Source organism: Formica exsecta, unplaced genomic scaffold (genome assembly GCF_003651465.1).
Source record: "Formica exsecta isolate Colony F162 unplaced genomic scaffold, ASM365146v1 scaffold38, whole genome shotgun sequence".
In the NCBI taxonomy this organism is placed as follows: domain Eukaryota; kingdom Metazoa; phylum Arthropoda; class Insecta; order Hymenoptera; family Formicidae; genus Formica; species Formica exsecta.
In genome coordinates this window covers 579,370-592,832 of record NW_021851042.1, presented here as the reverse complement: position 1 = coordinate 592,832, position 13,463 = coordinate 579,370, and the positions used below count along the sequence as shown (strand labels likewise).

The following is a 13,463-nucleotide window of genomic DNA, read 5'->3' as shown; positions in this document are numbered from 1 at the left end:
CTTCCGATCAACCGAGGCATGACACTCCTTATACAACGAACCGTCACTCTGTTTTCATCTATCTTACATGACACATATAGTATTTAAGTGCAATTTAATGACTTCTACATATATATGATCAGAGAGATAATTAGTTTGTGTAAACAACTTCTATATGGAAAGTTATCTTTACGATAATTACATGACTACGTAGCATTAGCGAAACCTAAAACTACTGTTGCACGGTTATTCTCTGACCAATAAAAAAAATTTTCTAGCATCTTCCTTTTGCGCGCGTTAAAAAATTAAGGGAAGCTTGGACGATTTTATTAAAATATTGGAATTTTATCATCCTCTTTGATTAAGAAGAAATATAATATTTAAATTAAAAATTAAACGCGAGAAAAATTGTTTCATATTTATTGTTACTATATATTAATAACATTACTAATTAATTAATTTATTTACTTGCGCGTATTTAAATATTAAAAGACTGAACAGCAACCTTTAAGCCATTTTGGATATAAATTTATTCTTCGTATAATTAACAATTTTATTCGAAATGTTACATTTGATTAATTAGTTGCATTGCAGCGCGTGGGTTTGGTCATCGCACATTTACGTCTTCGTTTATCGATCACGTTACGACACTGTCGTAACCTCGATCTGCCGCATTACGTGGCCTGTAGATTTTACAATGCACACATACCGCACGTAAACGCGAAGACTTTATACGCGAGACGGTATAACTCGCGGCCATTTCACGCACGAGAAAACGTTTACATAATAGATCAGTTAACGACGAAGCGCGTTAACCCGGAGCGATTGACGTATCGCGGTATTGATCCTTTTCTCGGTTTCCCTTGGACGTTGACACATTTACGGGCGCGGGGTTTCCACCCTCGAAAATGCTATTAACGCGTTTCGCTGAAACTGCAAGTCCGCTGCTGATCGATATCTATTCCCTGTACACGGTGGGACGTTGCATTTCTTGAGGGAGAAATCTTGCTGCGGTGAAGGCCCCTAATTGGCGTCAACGAAAGGTCGAGCCCGAAAATACATAGTTTGCTTTCAGAAATGACACGAAAAATGACTGTATAATTCTTATATCAAATTTCTTGTGTGAATTATATATAACAATTTTTTTAGAAAATTATAATCAGAATTTTTCTGTAAATTGTACAATTATATATTTCATGACCAATTTCGAGATTAATAATTCTCATTTGAAAAGTTATTAAATGCTTCAAATCTTTATGTCAAAATGACATTATTCCTTATTGTTTTAAAACATATTAATATGTAAAGATTTCTATGTAAACGTAACAATATAGGCATCAATATTCAATTATAAATTCTCGAAGAAAACATTACATTATCCAGCTGAAAAGGCACTAGTTTCCTGTATGCATCCTAGATCGATATTCCAGGCGCTTATTGGTGCATACGATGCGCAGCGTGCATTGACTGCGCCGGAGGATCCTTTGACTTGATCTCGTGAACGTAATGTAATTCTAAAGTTGCTCAATGCAGTACGCTTATTGACTAGCGAGATAAAATTATAGTTATCTATGTTTTTCCTCTAGACGTAAAAATTTAATAGTAACACTATCACAATATTATTAATAACATTAATTTTTTCTATATCGAAATCTGCCTGAGGGCAAGAATAATTTGCCTTTTTTCGATATTTTTTCCAGATAGAATTAAATGATTTAATTGCTAAGAAATTTATTATGGAAATTTTTAAAAAGGCAATCTTTTATTGTTAATTAAAAAAATAATGCAATAACATTTATTATTCTGTTATTAATCGTGTAATCTTTTTAAATGTGCAAAACCAGTTTAAGCTGGCGGAATTAGAACACCGCGTGCATATATGATAATAAAATTATGACAGACGTCGGACATCTTTCCAGCTAACCGGATTATAAAGCATTATATTTATATAACAAATTTCCATTTATAAATTGCATTCAAATATAGCCTCCAACTCCATTCATCCAATTTGACGAGTATCATTAATATTACTGCATTTTATGCTTTTTACAAAAATGTAAATCACATCGTTAGAATATAATTTATGCCTACGTCAAAAATTTTTTTCGAAGAGATCTGTAGAGAAAGAAAGAGAGAGAGAGAGTTTTGCAAACTTTGAAACTATCCATCATGAATATCTTAAAATTTTAATAATCAAAAAATCGTTATGTCTGCATTTTTATGCACGAGTTTAAATAATTTTATCAATTTATGAAACTTTCCAAACTTTTTCCTTCTTTAAGACGATCTCTTTCGCAAATATGTGTATTGAGCATTCAAACAGATTACGCCAAAAACTAAGAAAAAAAGATGAGGAGAAACGTTTGCGGCAAAATACAAAGCGCAAAGTCACTTCTGCCGATTTGAGATTAGGTTTTTGCAGGGCGTAGTCAACTGTGAAAAGTAAACGTTATCTGCGTTGACTGTACGGGTGACAATCTCGCGAGACTCGACGCACGAATCTCCTCCACAGAGGCAGTCGTCGATCAGCAGTCGCAGCGATCGTATCGCACGTGGTATCGCAGACATTTCGCGTCAATTTTTCATACTATTCGGAATAATTGCTTCGAAATTCAGGTCAGCTCATCAAAGTGAATGATCGATTAATCGGTAAAAAAAAAAAAAAAAAAATTCCTATGACGTATAAATTTTCGCGTATATACTACATGTATATATATTTATATATAATCGAGTGACATACTATTATAGATGAAATCAAGGTTCCTGCATTCTGCAAAAATTAGTCACGCTATCATCGATGCACTCCACTCGCGGCAAACAACATAATCGCCTTCAGCACAATTGTTATCTCGCTAATCTACCGAGGATATTATTACCTTAGAAATAAAATAAAATTGTTTCATAACGTCATGTACAGGATGTCGCGCATAAGATACATTTGATTATAAAACACGAAACACGTGATATAAACTCATTTTACTAGATTCATCGCAACCAAATCAATTTTTCTCTTATTTTCTAAAATTTTTGAAGTTGGTTTATCAAGACGCGTTGTGATTTATCAAGAGAAATTGATTTCTCGCTGACAGATCTCATTTGAATGTCACACGATTTTATGACAGATCGCCCGCGCTAGTTTGACATCCGGAATCGATGAAAATCGCGCCCACCGATTCCTCGCTGTTTGACGCTATCTTATCGGTATCTCTCGGCACATCGTGCGGGGAAAGTAAAAAGGAAGAAGAGTTGTGCGCGCCGGGCGGCTTGTGACCCTGAAGTTACGCAACGCAGAGCCAGCAGGCACAATGAAATCGAAGACTAGCGAGAATCTTATAGCGAGTGAAAGCAAGGCGGGGATCAAGAGAGACGGTGCCGACGATCACAAGCAAAAGCAGTTGAAAAAAGGTAAGGGAACGGGATGGGACACGCCGCAAAAACCGACGAATCGTTTTCTCGAAGCAACTTTTATTCTGCGCTCGTCGTAATGCGAATGATCCTCCGCTTTACGTCGGCTTGTATCTATATGTAATTATATGGATGATAACGCGGCAAGATCGAGATTAGTTGCCATAGATTTCCGATAATAAAATTGCTATTATTTTAATAAAGATTTTATAATAATATATAAATAAATTTCATCGGCTTTTCAACGTTAATTTTTCCTACAATATCGTTATCTTTCAATTTGGTGTTCGTTCCCCATCGCTTCCATCCCATTGTACTTGTTTGCGTGATGGTGATAATAAATAAATGATGATATTATTATAGATAAGAAAAATTTGCGGGTAAAACCCGCATGGAGATATTGCCGAATAAAGCGTATATCGAAATATTTGTTCATCGTATCAATATTCATTAATCGTTAGAACTATCGATTTGCTGAATACATTAATTTTCATTGAAAAGGAAATTAATTACGCAAAATAATAATTTATAAATTTGCCACTTCTTTTCCATTTTTCAATTTACAGAATTGTGTATATCGTGTCTTGTGTTAAAATAAAATCTGTCTCGGCGAAAGAAAGACTCGATGTAATTAAAATTTATACGATAATGCTAAATTGATTGCGATAGTATTTTACGGCTTGCTGATCATCCGCACTTATCAACTCGGTTCACAACTGGTTTAAAGTTCCGGCGATGTATCTCGGCGACACACGACTCGACACTTAAATTACACGATGCGAAAGTATCTTGTGTAATACCTACCACGCGAGCCGCGGTATTCAGAAAAAAACGGGATATTTGCATATTATACGACGCTGATTCCTCTCAGCCATGAATATCTTCGTCACGATTTTCGTTCTTCGTGACGAGGCGAATCCGAGGAACGTGACGTGACGCGCACGCCGAAGGCATTTTTAACCATCCCGATGTATTGTGTTTCGAAGAGGAAAATATATTCCGCGGTACACTAGATAAACTAGTGGTATTCCGTTCGTGTCAACGACACCGCGTAAGTCTGCCAAAATAGAAAAGTGCCAAAAATACTATTTCTATTTTTGATTCATCGAATGTACCAAATATAATGTCGTTTTAAATCTAAATTTAGTACACTGCGAAAGAAAAGTAACAATGATTATTTGTCAGTGTTAGATATCATCCGAATAAGATGTTTAAAAGTGTAAAGTGCTTTTTCTCGTTGAAACAACATTAGACACACAGTTGAGTTAGCAAACGAATGATAATACATTGGTCTGCGCGCGAAGAATTCTTTCGCATCACGCGGTATAATTATTGCGATCTCGCTTCGTTTATTACGGTATCGATGATGAAAGTTGTACGCACACATTGCGAATGAAATATACGTATTTTTTGTAAATTAATTACCCTCTCATTCATCGTGGGATACTAATTATCCGCCTCATGCATTATTAATAGTTGCCGGGCCATTGTCCAATGGCCATACAATGAGCACGCGTCGAAAGAAATGCATTTCTGTACAGAATTCTGTTACATCATTTATGATCAGATTCTGTATGATATCGTAACGCAATGATAATTGTACGAACGATATGCACAGTCTTGAACTGCACTGAATGACTATATGGACGGATAGAGCATTTATAATAAGAAATCTTTTTATTTCTATATATGTATATTGCTACTTGTAAAGTATCATTGAATTGGTCGGTGCATATATTACAGAAACAAAAATAGCATCAAGGAAACCTGTTACCATGTGCACAGCGATAAAAGAAACCGCAAAAACCGCAATTATCATGCAATTACTGTTACCGTGTTTCATAATCTTTGGCTGGTATATATTTTTATTAATTCGTTCCCGGAAAAAAATGCGTATATATATTAATAAAAAATGTAGATTACTAATTATCAAATATAATGATTATAGAGATGATAATGTGAATTATCAATTGCTAATTGCAATCGCATATTAAACATTACGTCAGTTTGTTATCGCAGAACAATTGAAGTATAACAGTTTGACGTTTTTTTATTAATTAGAGCGAGTTTAAACATGGACGATAATTAAATTGTTATTTCCTTCGCGAATAATTCTCATAAATTCCCAAAAATCATAAATTCATACGGCAAACAGCCTCTTGTTTCTTTTGCAAACACTGTTATTAAAATATGATAATCACATTAAAAAATTATTTTAATATTTTTTTTAAAGTACTACTATTTAACTATTTTACTTAAATTTTCTACTTCTAATTTTTTTTTAGGAAATAGTAGTCCATTAAAATTGAGACAAAGCACAAAAGTGGAAAAAAAGTCTACAAAAACATATTACCATAAATAAAAAAATAAAATAAAAGTGGAATTTATAAATTATTATTACTTCACGCAATTAATCTTTCATGAGAATTAATGTGTTTAACAAATCGATAGTTTTGATGGATATGTCAACAATTAATATATTCTTTAAATGATTTTAGTAGAGAAATAAGTTTTTAAATTTTTTTTCACTTAGGACAGCAGTTTTGCAGATGTTTTTTTGTTGAACGTGCATTTATGCGACTTTCAGCGAAATTTAAGCAGACACACGTGTTGTTCTGTTATATCATTTTACGCAAGCTTTTATTTCGTTATCTTTAAATTGTATAAAATATAATGTAATATAAAGTTACGTGTAGCTATTATAGAAACGGATTAAGCAGAATTTGGTTCTTCGAATTATCAGATAATGTTTGCTTCGATAAATGATCGTTAGATTTTTTACAGGTTATCGTTGTAGCTCAACGTTATCTATTGAAAAAAATATATATCGAACGTTATTTTGTTACTTTACATTTTAACTTGATAGTTTCCGTAATACAAGAATAGTATCATGGAGGCATAAATTATTTCAGATGTGATTCAAAAACATGGTCCAAATTACAAAGTCTTTTCCTGACAATGCATATTTTTAGAAGCCCAGATATTTCCCAGATATATAATTTATGATTCATATTATCAGCTGTGTCCGCGTTAACAGGGCGGTTCAAATTTTCCTTTACACGAGTTGTGACTTGATTTAATAAACAAATTTTAAAAGCTCGCAGCAAAATGGGTAATTTTTTTTCTATGTCTTTTCTCAATCAATTGTCTCATCAATTCTCCAGGATATATATGTAATTATATTATGTGTACAGATTGATAAGATTTAGTGATGCAAGAAGCAACAATATTAAATAGTTTAACAATAATCATACGATTTTTAATCATAATTATTATTATTATTATTTTTTTTTTTTCTAAGAAAGTTTTAACTAAATTTTCGTTTCTATTAATTCTTTAGCGTTTTATAATTACCTTGTATTTTAATGGATGTTTGTGTAAAGAAATCGTACAATTTATAAAAAGAAGACTACCAATAGGTTATCGCAAATGAGATTAAAAGTTTTTTCTTAATTTATATAAATCATATACATATGATAAGAACTGTGCATAGAATAATGCATGGCAGGAAAGTGCAAGGTGATTAGGCATAATTGGCAGACATTTATTGCACGCTCGATTACTATTCGATCTTATAATCCAGAGTGCAACGCGAGAAGGATCAGGGCAGTCCAGGGTCGCTGCGTTTAACCCCACTTTACCACATCCTATTTAGACCACTTATGAATCATATTAACATACCATGTTGTGCCGTATGGCGGTACCTATGTGGAACAGTCATGACAGAGTCATATTCTTCAATTAATTTCGTGTATTTTGCGTCTTCACAAAAGTAGAACTCGAGGCTTGATTTCTAAGATACTTAATATTACAAATATAAAAAAGTTGTTATAAATGACTTAACGCATAAACGTGATATTTAAGAGAATAAATTTTTCATTTATCAGCTTTAGTTATTGATACTTTACAAATGCGACAAAAACTGGTCTTTTATTCATCTGAATGACGTAGGATCTTTTAACACGACGATGGAGTAATACTAATACCGATATTGAATTAATGATTAACAACGTGGTTGAAAAATCTACATTTTGTCATTGATTATTTTATACAAATTGATCCATTTTTCAATCAAATTATTAGTGCTTTTTTGAAGCAATTAAAAGTTTGATCGAATTTCAATCAAAATTGAAATATAAATTTATATTAACTCAATTCGTTTCTTTTTTCTCTCTCTTTTTCATTTGCCATGAGATTCTTCCATGGAAGGACTCACAGTTAGCGACTCACAACGCGATTTTTTTTTTTTATACAAATTGATCCATTTTTCAATCAAATTATTAGTGCTTTTTTGAAGCAATTAAAAGTTTGATCGAATTTCAATCAAAATTGAAATATAAATTTATATTAACTCAATTCGTTTCTTTTTTCTCTCTCTGCCATGAGTGCCATGAGATTCTTCCATGGAAGGACTCACAGTTAGCGACTCACAACGCGATTTTTTTTTTTTTTTTTTTTTTTTTTTTTTTTTTTTTTATTAACTGTGCTGCATATGACATCGACACGCTGTTATCGTATCGATGACGAAGGTTGACACTTTGCGCGCGAATCACGAGAGCGATAAATTCCGTTATCGTCCGCTCGCCTGTTGGACTTATCGACCAATATTTTTTCTGGCCGCAGATTTTTCGCTGCGGTTGAAGCGTGCCGTAAATTAAACGAGATGTGACGCGCAGACGAGGGTGTGTCACTTTATGGACGAGTGCCCCCGTTCGATTAAATGCGAGCTCGCGTCGTAACGGTGCTGAAGTCGTGACTTTGTATTTTATTCGCACTCTTCCTGTCGGCTTGATAGAGAAAGTAGCGTCAGCATTATTTTAAACCGGAAGTATTAACCGGGCATAAAATCTAATACACACACACACACACATACAATGAGCTTAATTTCAGCCAAAACATTGAAATTGTTTCGTTACTTACTTTCTATTTATTACAATCACTATTTTTTACACGCAGTATATTTGATCACAGATTTAACGAGCATATTTAAAGTCAAATTTTTTTACAGAAAATTTGACGGTAATTTTCATTCTATTTATACATATAATCCTGTCATAAATATTCGGATTTTAGGATTTGAAATTCTCATGGATTTTTCTGAAATCAATTCCTCTTAACAGCATTCAGATATGTCGAAACAAAGCGGATGCGTTTAACGCCGTCTGCCTACATGCGGAGAGAATTTTTTCGCACTTGTCGACTTTAACTCATATGACGACTCGATGACGTCAGATATACAAGGAGGCTATGATGTCAACGAGTATTTTTAAAAATATGCGAGATCCGGCCTCCCGCTTTGAAAGTTTATGCACGGTTTCTCTTTTTTAAGTTATTTATAAATATCGCCGACATTTGCTTTTGTTTCATTGAATTCGTGAAATTTTTAGTAGCACGAAATTCTTGCGAAGTAAAATCATTTGTTTGAAGTATATTCCATGTGTGATTTATACAGGATGTTTAAAACATTTTGCATTTGCCAAATGTATCAACAGAGTTTAAAAACTTTCGCGTGGCAAAAATATCAAGAATTTTGAGAATTTGGAAGAAAGTGTTATATTTATTGTATATTTCTTAAATTGTTAGTTAATTATTTTGTAAATTGAATTTTTATTTACAGAGTTTTCTATTAAAACATTTATTCTATATAATCCAGAAACAATATTTTTTTTTATATATACGAAGTTTTCCTTTTGTTTCATTGTGAATTCGTGAAATTTTTAGTAGCACGAAATTCTTGCGAAGTAAAATCATTTGTTTGAAGTATATTCCATGTGTGATTTATACAGGATGTTTAAAACATTTTGCATTTGCCAAATGTATCAACAGAGTTTAAAAACTTTCGCGTGGCAAAAATATCAAGAATTTTGAGAATTTGGAAGAAAGTGTTATATTTATTGTATATTTCTTAAATTGTTAGTTAATTATTTTGTAAATTGAATTTTTATTTACAGAGTTTTCTATTAAAACATTTATTCTATATAATCCAGAAACAATATTTTTTTTATATATACGAAGTTTTCCCGAATTAAAATCTGTTCATGTTAATTATCTTCGGAAATAACTGTCTATCAAATTCTCTCAACAGATAGAAAGATCGACTTCATTAAATAAGATATTCACATGCGATTAACAGGTGGTTAGTTCAGAGCTATTATAGAGAGCCACTCTATATTTACATAATAAAAAGTTCTGTTTCGCACCAACGGGATCGACTCGTAATGTAACGCTGCTGCCCATGTATCTTTTTTTTTCTATGCACACATCGTTAACTCAAAACAAGTACGGTCTTTAGGCGGAACAGCTGGATTCGGTGCAACGAGCGCAAATGGAGGAAGATTATTAGTTCTGCCTCTCTAAATATTGACCGTATTGCGCGAGGAAACCTAACTCCCCCTGATATTTTATGCACAATCCAGTTGCGCTATAGATATACTATAATTTTATCGCGGATTGCCGTTCAAAACAACCGATAATTCAATAAAGGCGCCACATTCATCGCGTCTCGTCATAGGAGATGTTCTCGCCGTAGGAGGTTGAGTCATCGATTTGAATGACTGAACGGGATAAGCACTTATTTCGATGAGTTTTTTTACCGCCTTCTCACAATTATAATCTGCATAAATCAAGATTCGTTCTTTTCTACTTAATTATTTTCTCGTGACATAATAATTTCAGATATATAGATACAAGATGACAGGAAAACGCATTCAATTCAATATCATATAAGAATTTATATTGAAGAATGTCGAAAGGGAATAAATTATGCTACTCATGTTGGATCGAGATATTCTTTATTCATTATATAATTATAATGTAATGAAGAAGACGTGCTAAGTGCGAATATACGATCGCAAGGTATCGATTTCTATTCGAAATTGTACGGCCAATGAATAATGTATCTACATTACTCGTAGTATACATGTGTACCCCTATCGTATCAAAACATTATACTCATGTTTATGTTTCGAGCTAATATTCGTTTGATGACATGACGTAATTTTAATTCGCGACACGTATAAATCAGATACAATGTGTTACGAATGTAATCTGGACATAGTGACACACACCAAACAAATGATACGTCAAAATTCTTTTAACTGATTGTTGTATAAAAAAGAAAAAGACGAAGAGAACCATTTGTAATATTTAACAATTATTTAAAAATATATTGGAAAAATTGATTAAAATTTCTATCCGATTTTCAGAAATTCATATACTTAATAGATATATAAAGAGAGCAAAGAAGAGAGAGATAAACTCTATCTTTAATCTGCTATTAAATTTTTATGTTTTAATTTGAAAGTTATATATTTGAAAATGCAAATATCAAGTTCGTAAAAATCGATTATTTTAGAACTTATCCAGATCGTCTTGATGGAAAACGCTATATTATACTCGCGAGACACAGTTCAGTCTTCTTCCTGAAAGCAAACATTGTAATGCACCCTTTCAGCTGACGACAAGTGCATTATATAACAAGGTGGAAGTTACGTGCGCTTAAACAAGCGCCGATGATCACGCGAGTGCGACGAGCAAGTGGAAGATGCGAATCGCCATTGTTGCGTAAACACACTCGTAGAAATCTCGAATGATCAACACGTACGAGCGAGCATGACTCATACAATGTCACTTTTTGCTTTTATTTTTATCTTTCGCTTCGTACGCTCTTGCAGGAAAAAGTTCATGCTGTTAATAAATACCTTATTTTCCATCAATTTTTAATTTCCTCATTTTCCTTATTAGATTAAAATTAAATTAGATAGATTTTAAAATATAATAGCGTCGTACAAAGATAAAGAAATCACAATAGATTAAAATAAATTCTATTTAATTTTGTTAGTTTTTGAAAATATGACAACAAATCAGTTCCCTTCAAAAATTGACGATTTTATTATCTTAATAATAAAAAACAAGATGAAAAAACATATTATAAAATTATCTTTAGTAAAAATTTGTAAATTGTACTCTAAATGTCTGTTTGAATGTATAAATACTTGCTATAAACTTATTATCTCAGCTTTTACTCCAATATGCAATTTGTTACGCACGAGAGGGCTCGCAAATTAATTACAGTACTCTCTGAATCCATTTTAATTTATTATCGGATATTTGATTATATGTGAAATGGAAAATCTCAATGATCTGCGAAAGAGATCCATCTCTCAAATGGCGATTGCTTTGTTGTTTTAGGTAAAACGTTTTGCCAATCCTGTAAGAAGAAGTGCAGCGGGGAGGTGCTGCGCGTGCAAGACAAATACTTTCACATAGGGTGCTTCAAGTGCGCTCAGTGTAATGCCAGTTTAGCACTGGGTGGATTTTTCACGCGCGAGGGTTCCTATTACTGCACCAAGGTGAGTTACGCGTTTTGTGTTCGACATAATCTATCTCAAACATCATCTTTTAATGAGAGAGGTTTCTGTTGTGAAAAAGAATAAGAGAAAAAAATTTTTGATATTTAAAATAAAATTTTTGTCTGCTATTGTTTGTTTATAGGATTATCGGGAACGCTGGGGTACACGATGTGCCGGTTGCGGAGAATACGTGGAGGGTGACGTGGTGACAGCCGGCGAAAAGCACGCGTTTCATCCGAATTGTTTCCATTGCCAGAGATGTCGGCAACCGCTACTTGGACAAGGAACGAAAGTATCTCTTGTTCAAGGTACGTATTCAAAAACAATCGATTCTTAATTCATTTAAGGCTAAGTTGATAAATTATAAAGTAACGTATTCGATCTGTACCTTTATTTAGCGTATATCACTTTTTATTATAATGTAGTCATCGCTACGCAAAATGAATATGCGTGGAATAACGTGTAGAAAAATCGCTAATTCAAAATAGTCGGCAGTTTCTATTAATTGTAGATAACGATGCGTACTGAGATTACATAGTCAGCATCACTTTAGTGCAGCTTTCACAATTAGTGTAGCAGTCAATCTGTTAGAGTAAATTGCCACTTAGGCATATCGTTACTCCATTGTTACAAGGCCGCGTGTCTGTATTACGTCCTTGTAACGATTGCCCGGTCAAAAGTAAAAACCTGGTGACGTGCATCAGCTTACGGTGTACATGGTGCAACGATCCAATGTGTCACATATTTCTCAGGAAATTGAGGTCATTATAAATAAATTACGTTGAACTCGCATTTAATATCTTATATTGTCAAGAAAATAAAAATAGAAACAAATTCTGTCTTTTCTCGCTTAATTCGTGAAAAATTCACTGAGAGCGGAAATGTCACTTTTTATAAATCGATCTATGAAAATACGTTTTATGTTATTCTGGAGTGTTATATACTTGAATTTGATTGTTGCTATTAATTAAGCAATAATAAATCTATGTCTTATATACAGCTAGTATACAAATTTGAACTTGTGTGATATAGATTAAATGTGTCCAAGTGAAGGAATTATAGGAATAAATGTGAAATTGGATGATAAGTTTCGTTATGGAAGAGGCGGAAAGGTTGGCATGCAGCACGAAGGTTAATGATGACACTTCGAGATCCGTTGCCGGATCTCATTAATCTCCGCGAATTGTATATTGTTCATAGGTCAAGCGCTATGTCACCGATGCGTTGGTATCCCAGTTCGCGAAGCCTCTACGCCGCTCGGTAATAGCACTAGTACAAAAAGCGGCGGACACACCGACCCTGGAGTCTGCGCTGGTTGCGGAAACCAATTAAGGGAAGGTCAGGCATTGGTTGCACTCGATCGTCAATGGCACGTTTGGTGCTTCAAGTGTCATAGCTGCGATACTGTACTCCATGGGGAATACATGGGAAAGTGAGTCTCGTGCGATTCACAAATCTATCATCTCGCGTTTTTATCCAGAGGCGTTTTAATTGTATTCTTTTAAAAATTTTACGAAGCAATACAATAAAATTAGAAAAGTTTAAAAATAAAGTTCTTAAGAAAATAGGTATATCTTTAAAAAATAGACAGTTAATATCTGATTAACGATGCGAGAATTTCTCTATTTGTTTTAACTTTAAATTTACTCGGTTTCTTTCAAACCGGGATGGATGAAGATACAAAATAATTAGTGAACTGTAATCATTAAGTTTTTTTTTTTTTTTTTT

The 13,463-nt window shown here is 33.3% G+C and overlaps 1 protein-coding gene across 15 annotated transcripts in view; it reads left to right on the top strand.

The window, feature by feature from the left end:
• Positions 1-13,463, top strand: part of LOC115239469 (actin-binding LIM protein 2) — a 31,262-nt gene that overhangs the window by 3,966 nt on the left and 13,833 nt on the right. For 5 of the 15 annotated variants that reach the window (XM_029814004.1, XM_029814002.1, XM_029814001.1 and 2 more), the window contains exons 1-4: positions 2,653-3,384; positions 11,575-11,735; positions 11,878-12,043; positions 12,936-13,167. In XM_029814004.1, coding sequence (XP_029669864.1) covers positions 3,285-3,384; positions 11,575-11,735; positions 11,878-12,043; positions 12,936-13,167 — 659 coding nt within the window. In that variant the 5' untranslated portion in view covers positions 2,653-3,284. Of the gene's footprint in view, positions 1-2,484; positions 2,629-2,649; positions 3,385-11,574; positions 11,736-11,877; positions 12,044-12,935; positions 13,168-13,463 lie in introns of those variants that run through there. The other 10 variants (XM_029814009.1, XM_029814007.1, XM_029814008.1 and 7 more) reach the window with 6 other exon arrangements.